The sequence below is a fragment of the Empidonax traillii genome, unplaced genomic scaffold (assembly GCF_003031625.1).
Source record: "Empidonax traillii isolate 1590-97213 ecotype Southwest subspecies unplaced genomic scaffold, ASM303162v1 scaffold32:size1966603, whole genome shotgun sequence".
Lineage (NCBI taxonomy): Eukaryota > Metazoa > Chordata > Aves > Passeriformes > Tyrannidae > Empidonax > Empidonax traillii.
The window spans coordinates 415004-437772 of record NW_020955225.1 but is presented as its reverse complement, the minus strand read 5'-3'; the positions used below and the strand labels follow the sequence as shown (position 1 = coordinate 437772).

At 39.8% G+C, this 22769-nt stretch overlaps 1 protein-coding gene across 4 annotated transcripts in view; it reads right to left on the bottom strand.

Annotated features, from left to right (window-relative positions):
• Positions 1–22769, bottom strand: part of DACH2 (dachshund family transcription factor 2) — a 244306-nt gene that overhangs the window by 179820 nt on the left and 41717 nt on the right. Inside the window, exon 1 of one of the 4 annotated variants that reach the window (XM_027911466.1) lies at positions 2568–2614. The exons of the other annotated variants lie outside the window; for them this stretch is intronic. Within the exon in view, the coding sequence (XP_027767267.1) occupies positions 2568–2584 (17 nt within the window). The 5' untranslated portion in view covers positions 2585–2614. Of the gene's footprint in view, positions 1–2567; positions 2615–22769 lie in introns of those variants that run through there. 4 annotated transcript variants of the gene reach the window in all.

Sequence of the window (22769 nt, the reverse complement as noted above, 5' to 3'; positions counted from 1 at the left end):
TGATAAAAAACAGCTCATTACACCTGGAAAAAATGTTCCACTTTTTATATACAGGTGAGGGCCTCAGTCCTTCCATGCGACTGCAAACAGGGCATGGACAATGTCCTGCTCTCATGGAGAAAGGACCAAAGCTGGCAAAATCACACCTATTTCAGACCATCTCTGAATGACATAAATTCCATGAACATTTTAAGCATTAATGTTATTGTTAGATTACAGATAAAACTAAAGATACCAGATTTTTACTGTATTTGCTTACAGCATTATCTGTGGTTTGCTCATTGAAGTGTCTCTATTCCAGTTCTAAAAGCACAGGAATTATTCAAGACTTGAAATCTCGCAGGCAGAGCCCATTTTTACTGACAATCTTTACAGAGACGTGAATCTTTTCTGGTTCACCCTCTCAAAGCAATCAATGGCACGGGACAAAAATGCACTTTCTAGGGGAGAATGAATCCTTTCACCTTTTTCTTTGGAACCACGATGCAGAGTCCTGCAGCAGCAAGGGAGGCATCTCCAAAGGGGGGCACTTAAGGAATGACACAACAACTGAAGCTGCAGCACAAGAAAACTCTGTCTATATTTTTATTATCCGGGGCAGCATGAATGGGGGGGGGGGAAGCTCACTCTCTGCCACACTCCAATGTATGTGCCAAACTGGATTAATTCCCACATGTCAACATCCATTTCAAACCCCACCTCGAAGCCAGAAGTCCATTTCCAGAAGCAGACAGCTGTCTGTGGCCACATCCCAGCAAAACCCGCCTGTCACACAACCCCAGCCCTGCAAACCACATTGCTACTTCAGAGGAAAAAAAATCTGGGTAAAGTTTCATCAAAAGGAAAAAGGAGGGAAAAAAACCAAGCAAAAAATAACTTGTGAAATACCATTTCTTGCTTTCAGAATTTGTACCGATGTCACATCATTACTCAGCACGAACAAAAATATTTATCCTGGGAACTGCAAACACATGAATGCATTTTAGGACAACTTCCTTTTACAGACCCTGAGCTTATTTCTGGCCTGCATTATTCCTGGGGAATAATCTGCCTTCTGTAGAGTGAAAAAAGTTGGGTGTAAAACACTACCAAATAACACAATAAATCCACTTGTTCACGAGGTTCAGACCTGCAGAGCCCTGGCAGCACAAACCCTCTCCAGGATTTCTGCACTCCTCTCTCTAGGAACGGGGTGTAGCTCTCAAGTAGGGAAAGGTCAGTGGGGCGAAGGAGAGAGGTGTTTCTTTAAGAATTCTCAGTCCTAGCCCCTCCGCAAAGATTCCAGAAACAAGGAAGCATTCTGCTTGTCTGCAGGGATCAGCGCTGAGATGAAGAGGATGAGCAGTTCCTCCACTCCCAGTGAATGCAAACAGTATTTAGGAGCAAATCAAGGAGCATTCGCTGTATTTCAGTAAAATCAAATGCCGTGGTTCCCAGAGTGAAGGATTTGCTGTGATTTCTCCCCTCAGCAGAGCTGTGCCCAGGAGAGCCTGCAGTGCAGCTCCCGCGCTGATCCCGAGCTCCACTCCCCGCCTGAATTCCCTGCCGTGGCCTATCGGCCATTCATCCACCCGCAGTTCATTTAGAGCTAAACTTAGCACAGGAAAAGGACACTTCAAAGCGACTATACAGAGTATTGTGAAACACTTTAAGAGGTTTAGGGCATTCAAGGAAGAATCATTCGAACCTACTAAAGAGAAACATCATTGACCCAAACGCGCTTTGTTCAGCTGTCACTGGTTTTGTCAACTGTGCGAGCTCAACAAATACAAGAAATTGTATTTATCTCCTCTGCCCTTTCCCCATTTCCATAGGGTCCGACAGGCTTGTAATTAACAGCCTCACTGAGACTGAGCTCCTGAAATCAAGCGAGCAGCAGAAAATGAAGAGAGGAGTTTGTCTGAATGAGAAATACCTACGCGAAACACAGCGAGGTTTACACAGCTTAGGGCAGACTTGTCGCAATCTAAAAAAATACTACAACCATGAAATCTATGATGAGAATGCTCTGTATGAAAACCACCGCAGGATTAAGTTCAAGAAAGGAATTTCTCATGCAAACTTTGCACTCTAATCTGAACTTTTACTGTAAGCATTCACTTTCAGTTCAATTATATTTCAGGGGATATTTAGCCAGATACTCTGGAAAATCTGACTTGCTCTTGTCTACTTTAGGAATTAGAAGGGACCAGAGATCACAGCTGTCTGGAACAAGATTATGTTTGTAAAGTACAAAAATATTAAAGATGGGAATACTTTTAAAACAAACAAACATAAAAATCTCAAAGCAAACAGAGATATCTTTCATCTTATTAAGGAAACACATGACTATTTCCTTTTTCATTCTGTAGAAAAGAGTCTTATTCAATGGTATTAAAAAACCCTGACAAATTCTGATAGGCTTTCCTCTTCCACATGAATTTCTAACCAGTTCTGTTAAGTGTACATTGTGCAGCAAAGAATGTTTGGGGAATAAATGATGTCGCAGCAAAATAAAATGCACCAATTGCTGCACGGCGAGTTCTCGAAAGAATTCCAAGATTAAAGGAACATAAAAAATGAATTACCCTTTTTCACCTCTCATGAGAGTAATCCTCCAGGTCAGCTTTGAGGTACATCTGAAACAAATGGTAAACTGTTTGGTAAACAGAAGGATCTTTCTGAAGGAATCATGGGAAAGTTTAGATCTAATCACAGCATAACGATGAGTTCAAACTAAGGTTGGACCTTTTTTACTCATCCTGCCTATGAAGCACACTGAATGGAAAATCCAGGGGCTCCAAGGGACCCATTCATATCTGTGACCTACTGTCTCTGTTTTTACTTTTAGAAAGCACTTTGGTTTTTAAGGAACAACTTTTAACATGCTACTTATAATTTTGTATCTCAAATTAGTCCCAGTAAGACAGACACTGGCATCTCACTCAACATCATCAAAGGCAAACAAAGAAAGAAGTTGAAAAGTCCCAAGAAATAACTGCAGTTTTTATGGTTTCCAGGAGTTTGGTCTCCAGCTTATGCTGAGGGATCTGTGCTGTCCCAACTCCAGGCAGGGAAGAGGCAGCTGGTGGTCTCAGAGCATTGACAAAATACCTCCAAATGCTTCTTGTCCTTAGTCCCTTGATGCCCAGTTCAGACTGTTTACACACTTAGTGAAAATGTTTTCCCTGAATCCTACAAACACAAGAATTGGGAATTCTCAGGACTGAAAAACAGGCAGAGTTTGGACACAACCCCTTGTGCTGAGCTGGTGTAAAACAAACCCACAGAGAAGTTCCCTTTTTTTATCCCCTTATTAACATGAGCGATGGGATCCTCCAGGAGCAGCGGCCGTGCCGCTGACAGAACCATCCCACCTTGGCTTAAAACAAAACCACCCAACTCTCAGCTGCAGAAACAGCATTTGTATTTCTCTGAAAAGGGATGGCAAGTCTTTAATTATTAAACCAATTGCATTTAGCAGATGGTCAAAGAAAAGTACTTTTAAAAAGTTGCCCAGAGGGTTATAAAAACGAACAAGCTCCAACAGCTGCCAGCTGGTGCGTGAAATCAATAATGAGAAAACGAGTCCGACTGTATCTTTGTGCTCATTGTCTGGCCCCAGCCAGCGAGGACAAGGGACAGTCACAGCCTGGCTGAATGGATTACGGGGATCTAATTAGGGGAAGACAAACATCTGAAGTCGGGCTGTAAGGAAGGAGCCCGTGTGGATGCAGGGATGGCCCGGGAGAGGTTGGGATGAGCCCCAGTTTGAATTCACCCAGGGCCTGGTGCTGCACGGCCTCATCCAGCACCTGCTTCAGCGGCCTGGGAAAAGCCACGTTAGGCAAACATATGGAATGTTTTACTGATTTTCTACAACTGATATAAATCCTAGAAAGTAACGAAAACACACAAAATGACGAAACTATAATGTTAGGGGAAAGCTTTTCCATATTTAAAAAAGTGTGGCTAAGGGTAGGAACTTAAGTTTCAGTCTCCCGAGAGCAGCAACCTGCTTATCACTGATTTTTGGCACTTCAGACTCTGTGTTCAAATTGGAATTTTTTAAACCATGGGCCTTTCATCAGCTTTAAAACAATACTGCATTTCTACAATTAGATGACAAAACTTCAAACAAAAATTCAGAGGAAAAATAGACGTTACTAAACATTGCTAAAAATTTAACGCAAAAAGGAACATTTGGAGGTAAAAATCTGATCAATTCTAAATTTTGTTTCATTTAAATCATCTTACAAAATAATAACTTTTCATAGGAACCTAATTCCCTTGTACATAAAAACGAGAAAATTTACTGGCTGAATACCTCATTCCACAGTCAAAATCTTTCCCTAAATGAGCCGAAACCATCAGTTTAGTTCAGCAACCCTTAGGGCTGGGGATTGGGTTGGTTTGTTTTTGTTTGGGGTGGTGACTGGGGGGATGCTGTAGTGGGTTTGTTACGGTTCACCCTGGAGAATGATGGGTTATTTGATGAAGAAGGGGGTGGAAGAGGGAAACAGTCACACACAAAAGTAAACAGAACAGGACTGAGAAAAGCACATTACATAAAATTTCAGCTGCAGTAGCAGAGTGCTTAAAGCAGAGAAACACCTCTCAGTTAAAGAGTGTATCAAATCCCAGCATCTTCCTGACTTGTCACAGTGGTTCTTTCAATGAAGATCCATTGATATAAAGACAGAAAAGCAGATTAAGGAAGGCAGAATAAATTATTAATTGCTGCTCAAGACAGGCAAGATAACTCAACACAAAAGCATTCCAAATGTTATTTTTAGCATATAAATAGTACACTGTGTTTTAACTTACATCAGCTGTTTTCTTTATCAGATTGTTATCTGAAGATGGAAACAGCACACGTCGCCTCAGCTCCATCAGCTGCTGCACTGGGAGAGTTTTACCTCGGGGAGGGAACAGTGCCTGTGCTGGAACTCAGCTGCTTTTCCAGTTACTCTGGGCAGGACATATTGAAAACTTTTCTAGTGCACACAAAGGCCCTGGTCCGTATTAATGCATGGAAGTGACACTTCCTGGGGACATCCGGACACGGACCGCACAATTCCATCAGCCCGCTTGGTTTATGCTGCTCGTCACAAATAAAACACTGGTTTTAGTCCCACTCCTGTGACAGACAGGCACAAACCAGCCACACCGTGTGCAGAGTGGCTGTGTCTGCATGAACTGAGTAAATATGATGAACAATTATATCCATTCTGACACGTATTTGATGAAAAAGAAGAGGGATGGCTTCTTGGATGTGCCCGGACCTGGATTTTCACTGCCATAAAGGTTTGGCATGTGCTTTTAAATAAAAACCCCTGGATTTGTAAACAAGGTTTTTATTTTCAGAAGCTCAATTCACCTTCTGTTATCACATAAATTCTGTATCAATAAAGTGCCACCGTCATTTTTCTTTTGTGCTGCTCAGCAAGGCTTCCATTCAATCACACCGTATATAAAATGTAGATTGCTGGCAGTGAGCATTAATTCTGCCTGTTCATTTATTTAGGAATCCTGAAGTAGGCTCCTGAAACATTGCTTACAGCAGGACTGTAAACTAAAAGGCACTGGAATAATAAAGATAAGGCTGTCCCATTTAGAAAGGGAAATTTCTACATTCTTGGGTAAACAGAGAGCTCTCATAAATCGAGCAGTGCCTTTTAGTGCTGTCACTGGGACTTCGAGTCTCCGTGGCCCATTGTGTTCCCTAAGAAACTTACTTAAAATATTTACTGTAGAACTGTTTTTAGTGAAAATGATGAATAAATTTAACTCTTTTTAACAAAATATTTTCCTGAAAGTATGCTTTTCATGAAGTTCCCTTTAATATCTGGATAAACACATGAGTGTTAAGAATCGTGGCTTCCAGGCTCTGTATTTGCATGTGTGTACAAAGACTACAAAGACACACAGATGTGGGTCTTATTTGTACTCTGGAACTATCAGATTTACAGGAATCACTTTATTTTAATCAAATTCTGCAACATTTACCTGCCCATCCTGTTCTAGGGACAGTCACACCATGTCTTGCCCTTGGTGAGCACAACTACCAGTCCTGGTTAAAAATTGTGATTAGTTGTGCTTGATCTCCTTTATTTGCACGCCCCAAAAAATGACAGAAGTTTATAGCAAAGCTTCAAAGCACAGTGCCACGATGTGAAACACTGAATACACGAGATTAAGCTCTGAAAAACGCTATTATCTAAAATGTTTTACTGATCACTATTATGTTTTTTTCTTAACCTAAACTAAACACTTCCCTAAAGATATTCTTTTTTACCAGGTAACTCCTATTCAAGCTGCTAATTTTGCTAAGAAAACCACATGAAATTAATCTTAAAGCATGTGTGTAACTTGAGATCTGATCATCTTTTCCTCTGCTACTTTCATTAGACAAAAATATGCACTAAATAAAGTATTTAGGTTAAATAAAGGTATTTAAAAGTCACTGGTTATTTAGGTTGTTTTACAGCATAAACTGCTGTTATCAAAGTGAATTAAAATGGAGTTTTCTAAATTATTTTTTAAATTATATAATTATAATTATTATATATTAAAAAGTCCCAAGAGTTATAGCATAACGTGTTATGACTGTCATGGGGAAATGGTAAAAGGACACTGATGTGTGATGATTTTAATTCCTTTTCAGCACCATTCACAGAAGGGAATTTATATAAGAATAACCTGCTCTGTAATGAACAAAACAACTCTTCTGCACTGTAATTATAAAAATACAAACAGCCTGGCATGAACACAATGACCTCGATCACCTTCAGTCCAACAGCAGCCACCCCCTGCCTCATCTCTTGAAGATAAATGCAGGCAATTACAGAAATACATGGTGAGTACCAGCCAAAATCCAGGCAAAAAGCAGCACAAGGTAAAGCTAAAAAAAATCAGGAATGTTTATATAAAAAAAAAAAAAAAAAACTAAAACTTTTCACAAGTTATAATTACGAAATATTTATCCTTGGTGTTGTAATTTGAGAAATTGAGAGCTTATCTGCACCAACTCCAACACATTAAAGTGCAGTTAATGTACCTGAACCCTGTTCCCCAGCAGAAGAGCTCAGATGTAAGGACCCTCAGGAGATTGGGGGTAACAATCATGCATTTGGGTGGATGGAAGTTTTAGCATACTGGGATAAAAGAAAAAATTTTCAACTTAATTATTCCTCTCACACACAGCAAGTATTGGGGCCCGTTGTGGCACATCCAAAAACTTGCCTTTAGCCAAGGCCAAACCTCTCCAAGGAGTCCAAAAAAGCTCAAAAGGTGGGAAACTGAAGTGGGTTTTTGAGAAGCACCTGCTGCTGTATTAACTCTATTCTTTATAAAGGCAAGAACAATGTCTTATAAAGTCTCTGATTTCAGTGGGAGCAATGAGTTTTCTTTGGAAAATCCAAGCCTATCTCTGGTGATTTTTGACTCAATCCTGCAAAGACCATTGTCAAAAATGGCACCTCCAAGTTCTCCACGGTTTCACCTCAAAAAAACCAACGCACTGGCGTTGATGGTTATTTTTTAAAGGTTACATTTCTTTCAAGCAGTGACTTTCCAAAAGGAATTCTTGCCTGAGAGCATGCCCAGAGCTAGGAGAATGTTATTCTGTTCTTCAAGAAGGAATTTCAAAGAAGGCAGGAGCTAAAACCAGGAAGGCCAAGAAGAGTAACAAAAATACTGGTAACAATCACCCCTGTGTTACTGATCTCCTTTGACTGGGCCACGCAGGAGGCAGCGACAACTACACCAGGTTGGGCTTTACCATCAGTGATTTACACTGTAATTCAAAACCTCTCTAAAACTGGGGGTTCTTGCAGGTCTCACAAGAGGCAATTTGCCTGAGGTTTCAAACAAGATCTTTTAAACTGATTTTCTTAGGTTATTAGTTCATAATCCCGAAATTCAAGTATCTGCCTTGCTTTTTGATCACGGTGACGTGCCCAGTACAGCTCTACTGAAAACTGGCTTGTCAGGCCTTTCAGGCAAGTTGTGACACTAAAACCAGGGAATGCAGGTTAATGTTCCATGTTGAATTCCATGATAAATCAGCACACTTGGAAAATAAAATTTCAGCTGAAGGTTTCCACAGCTCACAATGGCTTTGCTGCAGCACTAAATGAGATCCCCACTACCCCTTTTCCCTATCCAGCTATTTCAGGTGTTTTCAAACTTAGGGTATTTCCTTCAGAGAGATGCTCTACACAGATATTCACATTATTTACATCTGTTTATAGTTTCATAGTTTCTAATCTGGTAATTCCAGGCATTCATTGCAGATCAGAATCCAACATGTAAATGTATGGAGCTGCTTCCATTAATGAGAACCTTTTCATAATAGTGACTCCAGCATGTAGAAAAACAGACAGAAAGACCAAATTCCTCTAATATGGTGTCAATCATCTCCCTTTCCTCTCACCTTCTTGAAAAATCAAGGTCTATGTTAGTGAGGTATTTTATCTTCTCTTAGATCATGCTCTGATCAAGTGCAAGTAATTTCTACCTATTTTACTGATTTCTCTTAAAAACAAATATCCAATTAGTAGAGAGTGGGACTTGGGTGGCGCTGGAATATAAATTTTAAGTTTCCAGGTGTACCAGGTTTACCTACCCTGCACAGCCACACTGCACCCTCTGAGTACCTGTGAAAGGAGGGCAAACTGCAAGTCAAAACACAGGTTTCTACTGACCAGGGTCAAGTTTCCGATTCTGTGATATTATGTGTAATTCTGTTCTTCATGCACTGTCTTTCTCATCCTCTAATAAAAGTAAAAACCACAATGAAATACTGCAAAACTCATTTTAGAGCAGCAGCATCCCACTGTACAGCAGGGTAAGAGGTAAGACACCAGTGTCCTCCTGTGATTACTCTGCTTCAGTGCCCAGTTAAATAATTCAGAAATCAATTAAATATCCATCCCTGCCTTTAACTGTTTTCAAAACTGGACATTAACAAGACTTGATTCACTTGGCAGAATTCTGCCTACCCCAAATATTCTTGCCTGCAATGAGAATAGTTGGTGCTGAGGGCTAAACCAAACCAGGAGTTCCAAGTAGGAATCCAGACTTCTGTAAGGAATAAAAAAACCACTTGTGGACTTATGACCACATCTCACTTTCTGATTTATTGTAACCTGTATTACTTTGTAATTTGCTCAGTAAAAACCAAGACCTTTCACCCTGCTACTGCAAGAACTCTTTAAGGAACCACACTTAACCAATAAGCATTATGTTAATCCTGGCTACTCCTCCAGAGGAGAGTTCCTTCTTGTGTACTCTCAGATCCATTAAACTGAGGGGAGGCAGCCAAGAATCCTCCTGAACCCACGAGTCTCCCATGAACCTCTGAGCTATAAATATTTTCCACGCTCAGGGTCCGAGCAGCAGCAATCCTCAACAAAAAGCTGCATTCCCAACTGCATCCTAATGGGATCTCCCAACTTGGCTTGCTGTTGGGGCCATCAGCACATGAAAGTCCCATAACAAGAAGGGGAACAACATGATGGGTTGCCATTGTCCTTGAAAGCTGCCTCCTCCTCCTCCTCCTCCGTCCCTTTGTGAGCAGGGCGCTCACACAGCCCCGCTCCAGCCCGGCTGCATTCACAGCTCACCAACACTCACATGCAGCAAGGTCAGAAATTTTTTTTTTTAACATTCTTTGATTAATGCTGAGAGCTGCAGCATGTTTAGACAGGGTCGTGACCCCAGGCATCCATTTAATCAAATTTCTCTGCTGCTTGTCCCAGTGGAGCCATCGCAACAAGAAACTCTCTCAATGAAAAAAAAAAAAAAAAAAAAAAAAGGAAAAGAAAAAGAAAAGGAAAAAAATGCACACTTCACATCTCACATTGTTTACATGCTGTTAAGTAATTATTTCACTCTTCGACCCCCACTGGCCATCAACAGACAAGTCACCTCCTTGGAGATTCTGAAAAGCTTATTCAGCTGTATATAATTCATTTTGTCTCTTCCCTTCATTGTGGAGCTAACTGCTTAGCTTAAAGACTTCTTTGTGAATACTTAAGTACATGGTGTCCATGCTAATGATCTCACTAATTATAAGCGTATTTATCATATACAAAGTGTTCTCAGCTCCTCTTTCCCAAAGCCATCCCACTCCAGCTCCACCATCCCGTATTTACCCAACACTCCCGTGTCCACACTGCACTGCCATGAAATCCTGTCATTACCTGAGTGACCCAGCAAGTTGCTCAATATTTGCCCAGGAGTTTTCAATAACACTCTGATCTTTTATGCAGCTCTTCTCCAGGGCAAAGTGCAGAAATGAGCCAGGCAGGTAATAAAGAATTAGTTTGCCTTTATCTAATGGCTCCATCAGTCAGAGTAATAGAGTTGGAGAAAATGGTCACCTCTTCACCCAGGTCTTCTTAATTGCTACCCTAGGATGCAAAAAGTAGGGGCAAGAAAAAAGTTTATTTCTAATTGCAGTTCAGGAATTAAATGTGAATTACTTGAAAGCCAAGGAAAAGCATCCAATATCCTCATCTTGGAACTCTAAACTGGCTGGAGGTGGCATTGCAACCACTAAACTGAGTCTGGAGGAAGAAAAGGGTTTATTTTACATTCTGGTTTCTTTTTTTTTTTTGTGCCTTCCTCCTTCCAGAAGGAAAACTATTCACATTAACTAGTAGAGTGATGAGAAAGGTGGTGACGTGATCTGTCCTGCTGATGACTTGTACACCCTCAGTGTACTCCAAGGACCAGACTTTTCACACTATCACCAAAACCTGTCCACTAAATAAAGGACTTCTTGGACCAAACAGGACAGGGAAAAAGGGAAATTAAACCAACAAAATAAGAAAGCGAAATGGCAAGGAGATATTGGAAGATCAGGATCAGATGGAAAGGAATGTAACAAGGATAAAATAAATCACAAGTAAAGCAATGGATAACTTCAACAACTGAAATTCTACATCATCTAAAGCCAACTCATGTACACACAGCACAAGACAGAAACAACCAGTTTTTGACAGAAAGAAGCAGATTCTCACCTACAATGGAACAAAATTCTCTTATCTGTAGATATTCGTATCAGCAATACAACATCATGTCCTCTGTATGTTTCTAGATAAACATTCCTGAGCAGGGTTCATTTCTTCCCCATATTAAATGAGAACGTTTAAGTCAAATGTCAAATGTATTAACTGAAAGCAAATTCCACAATTAAAATCAAACCACACTCTTATAAAGCCCTCAAAACTGTACAGAAAAAGCAACTGGGAGGAAAAAGTAGCAAAATATCACTGAATGTCTGTAGATGCATCTGACCTTTGATTTCTTCAGAGCTTACAAAAACCTCCTCATTAAAATTTGGGTGAAGATTTCTGTTTATCTGCCTCTGACAGGCCCCCTCTTACAAAACATTCCGAGCACTCTTGCAATGTCCCTGCTAACTGCTCGCTGGGCTTCTTGTGAAATGGAACAACTGCAATAACAGCAAAACATTACCTTTTTAAAAAATAAAAATAAAAACCAGTAAGGAAACTCATCCCACTTGAAATGGGAAGAGCACTGTGCCCCTGGAGCGGCTCTGGAATGACCTACAGGCGGAGCAGGATCGGGTTGTGGCTCACGGGAAGCACCCAGCAGCAGTGCCCAGTCATCTGCCACATTCCTCTTGGAACCACTGACCCCGTGGAAAACAAAAGCAAACCCCACACCAGAACAGGCCTCTGAACCAGCCTGCAGCTCCTCACAGTAAATACCTCTGGGATTCAACACCATGTGAAGGAAGGACACATGAGGCTCAGGATGTGCCCGTGTTCCAGGGGGATCTCCTTCCACACACTTCACTGTCATTTGGGACATGGAATGTCAGTATTCCCAGTTAGGGGTGGGTACCTTTGCAGTCCATGACATCCCCTACAGTGGACTCTGACACAACACATGGGCTCTCACCAACTTGAGGCTGAGCTAACACCTGAGAACTCCAAATTCCTCTGAGTGCAGGCCCAAGGAACCCTTCATCTCCACGGATATTGGTGCAGGTGGGGCTCAACACCTGTGAGTGCAGCAGCCGAGGCCTTGGAAAACTCTCATGATGACCACGACCACCAGTGTATTTAACAATTCAGTCTCCCAACAGCACCTAAAGATACTATCCTGTCTCCTGACTGAAGCCCCTTCAGACACAAAGAAATCTCAGTAGATTCAGGACACTTCTCTGCTTCCAAGACTCTCCTGACTCCCAAAATTTTCTATTTCTCTATGTACACATTTGTAGATATCACTGCACTGCTCCATTTCTTTTGAATCCAAATTATCTTTCAGAAAAGAGACCTTTCACATTTAAGTTTTGTTGGAATAGGAAATTGTCACTGATACAAAGTACATTTAGGAATAATGGATAATTTAAAAATAAAAACTTTCCCCTTAATCTCACAAATTACCCATTACTAAAGAGAAACATTCTCGACTGAATTAATTATTTGATATTCATCACTATCTCTGAAGAACAACTGACACAAACAGTAAAATAATAATTGTACTGAGTAAACTGTACTTGAATTGTTGAAATACATGACTCATGAAGATTAATAAATTAATGAAACATTACTTTTAACTTTTATTGTCTTGGAATTCTGAAATTTGTTGAGCTAATTATGGAATTTCTCAGCTAACATAATACTTACAACTCATGTAACTATTCAACATTAAATTCCCTTGTTTGTATGATGTTACCTAATTCAAAAAATGAAGTACGGGTTAGACCCTTCCAAGAAACTTATTTTGAAGTCATGAAAAATATGTCAACTCTTCCTCTGCAAGTTCACCTAAACCCAACCAAATTATTTAAGTTTTGGAGTCAATTTGATGTTGTAAATGTTAATCATGCAGTACCTAAATTATCCAATTTTTTGATAGAGAACAGTTTGTATTTTCCTTGACAGGTTACAGAGATTTTAAATTTAAAAAAACCTGAACCCAAATAACAGTTCTTTTTCCAGGGAGTCCTGCAGAACAGCCTGGGGAACGGGAGCAGGTAATGCCACTTCCTGCCAAGGAGGTTCCAAAGGAACTCAAACCGAAGGAAAAAGAAATATTTATGATTTCTCTTCAGATAACAGTGTGTCACTGCAACTGTAACCTAAACCTTTACTTATGGTTCCCTAACAGCACTGACAATGCTGTGCTGGTGAACAAAGAAAACCTGAGGAAGAAGCAGAAGGAAAAAGGGAGGGTGGAACTGAAGCAGGAATGTACCCAACTCAAATTAATCAAAGCACCACCACAGGTCACGAAAACTGGTGGCATTTTCACACTCTGCGGGAAAAAGAAAACAAGGAAAGAGGCTGGAGATAAAAGCTACACAGAGTTTAATCCACAAAAAAACAGAAGGTGGAACTCTGAAACAAATACTGCACAATAGGACTACACTCTGCAGGATTTGGGAAGAGATGAAAGGCCTCAACCTCCACATCACTGGAAGTGACTTAAGCAAAGTCACTGTGGAAACATGGGCAAAATCACAAGGGACCCCACGAGCTTGGGTGGGCCCTCCAGAAGACCAGAGGAGAGAGCATTTGTGTCCCCAGGGCACGTGTCCCAGACAGTTATTAATTTTAAGCTGACAGAGAGATGTCACATTAAGCCAGAAAAAGTTCCATTAGCACTAGAAGAAAACCTGCTGCCGATGGATCAGTGGGTGAAACTCTGGGCTGACCGTGGTAATTTTGTAACTTCTAAAGGTGTACACAAACTGAATGATGGGGAGACACCAGACTGGAAGATTTCTGATTTTCATCTGTGCCATGGCAATACAGCAACAAAATAAGAGCAGCAATATCTTGACCCCATCCTCTTTCCTTGTCCTGTCCACACAAAATTTACCCCAGTCCACAGAAGGTCTTTAAAGATCTGAATAAAAAACCACCACGAAATTCCCTGTTTACAGAGGAAAATGGAACATTTTTTGTTGGAAACCAGAGGCATCACCAGTTCATGGAGCAATCCATTACATCAGCACAGACTCTGACTTCACCACAAGTACAAAACCACCTGTCCCACGCTCAGGCTGATCATGGCAGGTGTGACGATCCAGCCCTGTTCCATTCTGACCCACAGTGTGCACTTAAAACTTGAGCCTTTGTGGGGTTTAAGTTTCTTTTTATGAACTGAGAAGAAACAGTCTAAGTGTCCATGTCTCATGCAGTTTTTTATCCAGTATTATATCTGATAAGAGACACTGTATTTTCTTTTGGGATATTGCTAAAAAGCAGAATTTTTACATTTAATTACAGCTGAGTGTGAAATTCTTCAATTTCGCTATTTATTTTTTCAATCTATAAATGTTAAAAACAACTCCTGCCTTAAAGTCTCATTTCCAACAGTTACTTTAACTGTCCAGGCTTTCAGAAATTTCAGGAGCCACTACATGCCTGGACTGCATTGGGAAAATTTAATACAGTGTAAGATATGCAGATAAAATATGAATTCCAGCCATGTAACAAAAATGCCGTTGACAACATGTATATTATGCAATTATGACTGTCATTTTATTACTGTTATTAATTTATTAGTATAATTGCAATTTTTTTCAATGTCATAATGTGATAATAAAGGACTTGTCATTACTACGTTAACCTCGGAACATCTCTGACCTCAGGGGAGGGAGCTGCAGGCTTTCAGTCCAAAATGAGCTGTCAGTTACCACAACGAGATTTTGATGACTACATTATCTTGTAATTAAATGTCTCAACAAACTTCTCCTTTTGATTGACAGGTAGTTAAGACTATCTTTGACCACAGGGCAGTTTCTTTATTTTTCAAGAATAATTTTTCAGCGGTGAAGAAGAAAGACAAGAGTTTAAAAATTAAAGTGTTTTGAACTATATATTAATCTATATTTGGTACTTAGAAGACAGTGAAAATTCCACAGAATTTCATTATCCTTTGCCCAAGCTACGGCATTTCAGTGACAACTTTGATTGATTAAAGGAGTTTATGCTTTTCTTTATTAGCATTTAGGTCTTTAAAGAAATAAATTGGTTTGAATTTATATTTTTTCCCTTCTCATGCTCATTTTTTATTCTTAAGACAATAACAATGCTTAGAATCAATACTGTGATGGGATCCCATCAGTAAGAATGTTTAAGGAGATATTCCTAAGGGTCCATTTGTGATGGTTTGGACCATCTGAAGACCCAAAGGACTCAAGAGAAACTGAGTTCATAATGGGTTTAAAAGAACAGGCAACATAAATTATCATCTACCAGAGCTTGTATCACCCCAAACATGAATTTTTGCCACAGCAGATCCTCAGTGACACTGAGGCTGGAGGAGCAGCGATGCCAAAAGGATCCCAAAAGGACACCAAGATGAGAAATGAGACACAACACAGACTAGCAACCCTGGTCTCTTCCCAAAGAGGTTTCTGTGGAGGAGGGAAGGTAGGACCAACTTTTAATGGACAATCCTCCACAAAAGGCTTCAAAGTGGTCAGAAACATCCATGGTCACTACTGTCACTGATTTGCCCCCTCATGGGACCGTGCAACAGGACAGACAGATCTAACTTGGTCCCTCTCTGCCCTGGCAGCCACTGCTGGAGCTCAACAGGACAAAGAAAGCCAAGTCAGGATTTTCAGGTGCCCAAATCAATTTTTTACCCCCTTTGCTTAAGATCCCATCTTAAAGTTCAACATGAACAAAGGATGAACATCATCATCCTTTCCAAACACAAAACTGACATAATACAATCCCCCTCCACCAAATCAAATTTCAATAAAACCTAAAGTCCTTCCAAATGCAGAAAATCGTTATCAATAGTGAAATCTGATGGTAATAAAATAAACACAGGGCTTTCCACAGCAAGGAAAAGGTCACACAGATTGGGTGCACCTGAAGCAGGTCTTCAACACAGCCTGTAGTGACTAAATTTCTTCTCCATTTGTGTCACAATTAACATGAAATTATTTAACGGGCCAGGGCAGCAATTACTGACACAGAATTGTCACTTAAAACTGCCAGGCCTGTGGTTTCACCTCTCAGGAAGAATCCAGTGAGTCAGAAGTTGAGACAACAACACACAGTCACAAGCACAAGGAGAAGGTTGCACTTATCTGCTGATACACTCTCTGCTTTCAGTATTTCCCAATTTCCCCCACGGGTGGACTGTTGAAATCCAAACCTTATCAAAGTCCCGTGTTCCCAATGTTCAGAGTTTTTTTCAGACGTTTCACACTGTGCAGTTTATAAAAGTTCTCAGCTCTAAGAGTCACGGACACATTTGAGAACCAGCTTTCATTTGGAGAAAAAGAAAAAAGCAGAAGGCTGAAAGCAAATAAAATCTTGATTTGTAGGAAATTTATGCGTTTTTAAAACTGTGTTAATTTATTTGCTGATACCCCATTTTTTTAACCTCTCTTTCTCTCACATTTCCTCATTTTAGCAACACATCTTCCCACAGACTGTTGGACCCCCAGAGCTGTATTCAGATATTGAGGGCATTTAATAAATGGCACAAGGAAAAGTTGGGACAAAAATCTGAACTAATAAATTGCTGCCCGACGTGTTACAGTCATTTCTGTGGACCAATTTCTGAGGTTTTATACTGTATTTGTAATTTTTCTCAACTATTCAATATAATGGCAATGGCTACACTTGATTGTATTTTTGGGCTGAATTCCATCTGCCATCAGGAGAACTGGATTTTTGAAATGTTTTCCATGCTTCTAAATTTATGTTTTAAACTGGTTTAACTTCACAAATATCTGTTCTTGTAGAAATTACATTAACCAGCTATGTTTGCACAAGGAAAACTGCTGCTTATCAAATACTGCAGTTGCAACTGTTTTATTACTAAGTACTAGTTCCATGAAAATCAGACACCAAACAAATTATGGGAATGCACAGTATCAAAGACATTACAATGCTTAATGTTTTCCCCAAGATTCAAAATTTTGGCCCCAAGACTTAATTGAGTTAGTGTATATTTCATAATACATTTACACACTTGATAAATACATCAGCTTTTTCAAGGAAGCTTGCTGTAAAAACTATATTAAAAAGATGCCAATAGTAAGTATTTTAGATAGATTATAAAGTAGAAATACAAACAAATATATTGTATATATATATATACTTGTATGTATATTTACATACACACATATACACAAATATATATTTGTATATATACATATACACAAATGTATATTATATTATTTGTATTTGTGTATATATATTTATTCTAGATCAGCTACAGGTCAATGTGAACCTCCTGACACATCATTTTAAAACAGATCCTCTAATGTACATTGTTTTCATTTAAATTTTCTGTAACAACACTTCCCTGGACACATATTCTACATATCAAACTGAAATTAAAAATATTAAAAACATCTAGAATGATGCACCTTAAATGACATTCCAGAATGAAGTTTCTAAGGGTGCTTGCTTTTGAAAGGACATTTCAAGAGAATATTAAATCAAAATATATTTTGCTGCCCCTTAGACTTGCAGAGAATGTTGCTCTGCTTGTTTATGTAGAAGGTTAAAAGGTAAACTACAGAGCTACAACATAAGATCCTTTATTGTGCCCCCCCTGGTGATCTCGAGGTGACCTTTGCAGACCATATTCCCAGGAATACTGCAGGAATAATTGCAAAGCCAAGTATCTCCTTCAGTCTCCCTCTGCCCCACCGAGCAGGTGGGAAATGTTCTGGAAAAGGATTTACTTCCAGCCTGAGGAGTATTTTTCGGGAAGGAGATTTGGCTTTGCTTACAGTCAGGCTGTGTATTCTGCTGAGAAGAACAGGGCGCCAGGGAAATCCACCTTGGAATATGAGACCAAGTGCTGTCCCTGTACCCTCAAGGACATCCTCCCTGCCGCTTCCAGTGGTTGCCACCAGGTAGGTCACCGTTAGGGACAACTATTTCATCACGACTGCGTTCAGCGTGCCCTGCGTGCAAGGGGCAGGACTTCCATACAAAACACAGTGGGAGTTCTGTTACCCCCTACAGCTCCAATGCACCAAATTCAGGCTCTCAGGTTTGTATTTCCCCAAGTCTGGGAACAGCATTTCCTCTCGGTTCCTCCAGACTGCATCAGTCAACAGGCACAACACCACGAGCTGCCTCTGACTAGAGCGTTTCCTTCATTTAGGAGAGTGCAGTAATTCATCAGTGATTTAACCTATAGACATCTGAAGGTTGGAGAGCACCTCAGAGGGGCTGTTGACCTTCAGCAACCGAAAGAATTGAAGCTCCAGCCTTAGTCAATATATATTTATCTTTCTGTTGGGACTATTACAACTGTTCAAGTAATGCTGACCTTGAAACTTCTGCACACCATGCACGAGAATAATGATCCCTGAAGGAAGAGTATAAAAATACCTAAATAGGATATCTAAATCCAAAATGCACATAAAGATAAAAGAAAGCATTTCAAAATGTGAAGTCACTTAAGAAGAGGTAATATTATTGAGGCTCCTATTAATTATAATTTGAATAACATCACTAAAAACCATAATTACACATTTCTAAATATTTTAATGATAGGATATAATTTATGTCAAAGACCTTGTTTGTTTCACTGTGAAATCTTTGCCTATTTGTAATTAATTTAATGTCTGACTGACAGCCTTGTAAATCGAAATCATTACATCTTCAACTTGCTCTACATAACCGCCAGAGCACCAAGTCTTTATCCTGTACCTCGTGCTTTTTGTAACTTTGCTGCAGACAGAAAATTACAAGAAATAAAACTGTTGGTTTCATGCAATGTCCCAGTTTCCTGTGCCCTCACATTCCACACAGAATTTTCTCTCAAATTTGAGATTCGAACAGCAGCCAGGACCAACTACATTAATAAAAAATATTATGATACTACTGATAAAATGAACCCTCCCTGGGGCCTCCCCCTTTCTAATACCTGACAGGGACAGTTGCAAAGTCTTTCCAAGTAACCCACTCTTGGAGACGATTTCTCCCAAGAGAAAACCAAAACTCTTTCTGGAGGTGGCTGGAGTAAAGGCAGCAATCACCGTGCCACGACGATGAGGACCCAGTTTTAGGCACAAAACTCACACTGCAACTCCTCCTCTAATTCAGAATTTAGGACATGTTTTTAATATGCTCCCAACACCTGCAGCTGCCAAGGAGGTAAAAAAGCACCATAAAGTGGCAATAGAGTCCTTTTGTATTTAAGTCCAACTTGCGAAAAATATTTTTGGTCGAGTTAAACTTCCAGCACAACCAGTAAGCTCTTCAACTGAAGATCACTCACCAAAACCCCATTTGAACACTGGGGTTGGAGGGACACAGACACCACCAGCACACAGAGCATCCAACAGCAATTACACAAAAGCTTTTCTGTTCAGTGCATTTTACGTGGACTCAGGAGAGCCAGTACCACTTTATTTTGCCCGGTATTATCCCAGATGTTGTTGTGTCTCAGATTTATTTATGCATTTCCCACTGGAATACAGGAGTTTGCATGAAAATCTGATCCCTCAAGCAAGTGTCGCTTTTCCTGCTGTAGTCAAATAAAAGGTACCTTGAAAGAAGAAACAAGATAAAAAATGCACCTGTACAATGCAGTTCAATGTGGCACACGGGGTTTTATTTCATCCATATACTGCATAATAAAATTTACTGATATATTAACTCTCCTCCATGATACCCACTAGATTAGGGCTGCAATAGAAGTGAGGGTTTTTAAAAAAAAACTGGTGGGGTTTGAAAAATGAGGCTCAGACACAAGAACTTCGTAACAAGTCCCATATCAGACCTGGAACTTCATCCAGGTAAGCAATCACTGCCACTCAGAGCACGGAAAGAGTTCCTGAATGTCGTCCCTGAAGAAACAAAACTAATTTCTGGATACTACCTTCAGGAAATATCAAGATAATTTCCCAAAAACCAGCCAGCATGCTCTAAGAAGACTAACGTTGATTAAGCCAGGACATAAATACTATTTTTTTTTCCCAAGTGTGTTCTCATTATCATACATTTTATACACAATAACTAAGGTCTCTTAAAAATTGTGAACAAGCACCTTATGTCATTTAGCCTGCAGAATACCTCTGTTTTGCCCTCTATTTTATTTTAGCCTGGGTAGCAGAGGAAGATAATAAAGTTTAATGTGTACTATTACTTAGTTGCTCAAAATTCAAGGTCACTGGGACATCAAGGGCCAGGAAAAAACCTGCTGATTGAAAAAACAAGTACATAAACAATTTATTGTAATGGCATTTCTTTTACTGGACAGTATATTAGAACTCGATGAAAAATGTTGACTCAGAAGAGCTAAATATAACCAAAGGTTTCCTTATATTCAGCATAACATATTTTAATACTATTTACAGAATTCCTCCAGCCTTATTAATTTGATAATGTGATCCTCCCTATATATTTTGAGCCTACACATTGGTATAGAAAGGTGGAATAGGAATTACACTATTTTAATTTCTCAAGGATAACAGTCAAAGCTGTACCAACATATAAACTACCTTATACTGAATTTATGAACAGAGAAAAGGTGACAGTGAAGATTAATCACCACACATAGGCCTGTCAAACTCCTCCAACTCCACAATATGAATTTATTACATAAAAATGGTTCCAATATGGGAAACTTCCTGGCTTAAGACACAAAATGTCTCTTAGTCAGCGAGGCTTTGGGAGTATCCAAAGATGTTTCTTTAACCAACAGCAAAGCAGTTCAGAATCTGAGCAGCACAGACCTTGTTCTGATATAAACCACAAGGACTACTTTCAGCCCTGGTTGCTGAGGGATTCCTGAGTTCTGATGAGGACCAGCTATGGATGGAGATCCCACTCCTGGTCTGTCCCCACCTTTGAGCTGGTTCCAAATGACATCAATTTCTACAGGTGGTTCACTTCCCAAATATTTTGAAAGCAGCCAAAACAGAGTGGACATTTCTACTTCAAAATACATATACTTTTAAAACAATTTCTGTAGGCAGATGGAACAAATTATTTCCTGTAGATTCCAAAAGAGAGTTATAAAAAGTCAACATTATAGTGGCATACCATGGCAGAAGAACACTCTTATCGGGAAATACTAATTGGCTTTTTTATAAACTATAATGCCTTGGTTTGGCATTCACAATATGCCTTTCCTCAAGGAAGAAACAGGGAAGAAAACAGTAATTCAGCTAAAGACAGCACTCAAGACACACACAGAACTGACATCCAAGAGTAGTAAATTTATAAATTAATAAATTTACTTTAGGTTTGCCATAAATCTGAAGATGGTGGTATTCCATTCTTGAGAAGCATCTGAGGAGGGGGAAGGACCCCTGTTGCCCCTGACAGCCCATTGCTGCCTACTGGGCTCCTCACTGTGGGGACACTCCTGCACTATCACAGCGAGTGGGCTTTGCTAAACTCCAGTCACCAAGTCCCAAATGCAGCCTGACCAGTTTCCTGCTTTATCAACACATACAGAAAACACAATTTCTAAAAACTATGCTCCTTGTAAGGTTGGTCTCCTATCCTCTGTTTTGTAATCTGAAACTGATACAGAGCTCATAACAGATTCATTTCTTTTATTCCTGACCATTCAATTATTTACACACTGTAAATAAGACAATTTGCAATATGCTTTCCTCCTACATTGTTTCTGAAGCTATTTCACAGAAGTGAGATAAGGTCCCATTTAAAACACTGGCTCTTTAGGTGTTAAACACAAGTAGTAAATCCACTTTGTCAAATTGCCCCATTTATAATATTTAATCTTCCTTCTGTAATCAGGAGAGCTGAAGTACACATTCAGAGTTGCTTTCCTTTGACACAGTTCTCTTATTACTGTCTCTTTTCCTCACATAATGTCCCACAGCAGCTGTGCCATTATGATGATGCTTTCTCTTCTTTTTTTAAACAGCCTCTCTAGCACAAATAATTAAAACATGTATTTACCTTCCATCACTTGGCTGAGACTAAGTGCACATTTTGGGGGAAGGGGGGGGCAGTTGTTTGTTTCTTTTTATTTTATTTCTGAGCAGTGACATATTGATGTTTCAGATAATAAATCATTCCAATTTGTTCATCCCTGCCAACAATGGTTTTAATCTTCATTTACGACTTGCAAAGTCCGTTTTGTTGGAAGCGTTTGATAAAATACTCAATTACCATTTTTTTTTTTGCACTGCAGTTCAACTGCTGTGCTGATAAAGGCTCCAGCTCAGAAGATAAACTGCAAATAATTCCTGAAGAACAAATGTCAGAGGCAGTTTACAATGAATGGGATTTTTTTTTTTTTGAGCAGATTATTCTCCCACCAAAGTGACAGGGCAGCTCAATATTTATTTTGTTGAGGATGTCATTTAAATATTGTTTGACACCTGCTCCCTGCAGTCAGTACTCAGTTCACAGCACTTTGGAGGGGTTTAGGAGTGACGTTCCAGCTCTACAGCATCTATAACATATTTCAAGGACTGGGTTTAAGAAGCAGAAATGGCAGCTTCGGTAGAACACGCTTGGCAACTCTTCCCAGGTAAATAAAGGGAAATAGCAGTAAAACACGTGTGATACACACACCTGTGTGCCCAGGGACCCACGAACATCACAGAACTAATGCAGCAGAAAAGGAGGGACCTAAGAAAGATTCAAGTTTTCAAGTTCTCCCTATGAAACTTCTGTGACATTTAATCCATAAAAAACCTGATTTCAGATTACCCTTCCTCCTAGAAGAGAAGGTATCCCGAGATTTTGGAGGGATCTTCCCCCATGGATACGCCCTGTGGTGGGCTAGACCTTCATCACATGGTGCCTCTGCCTCTCCTGCTC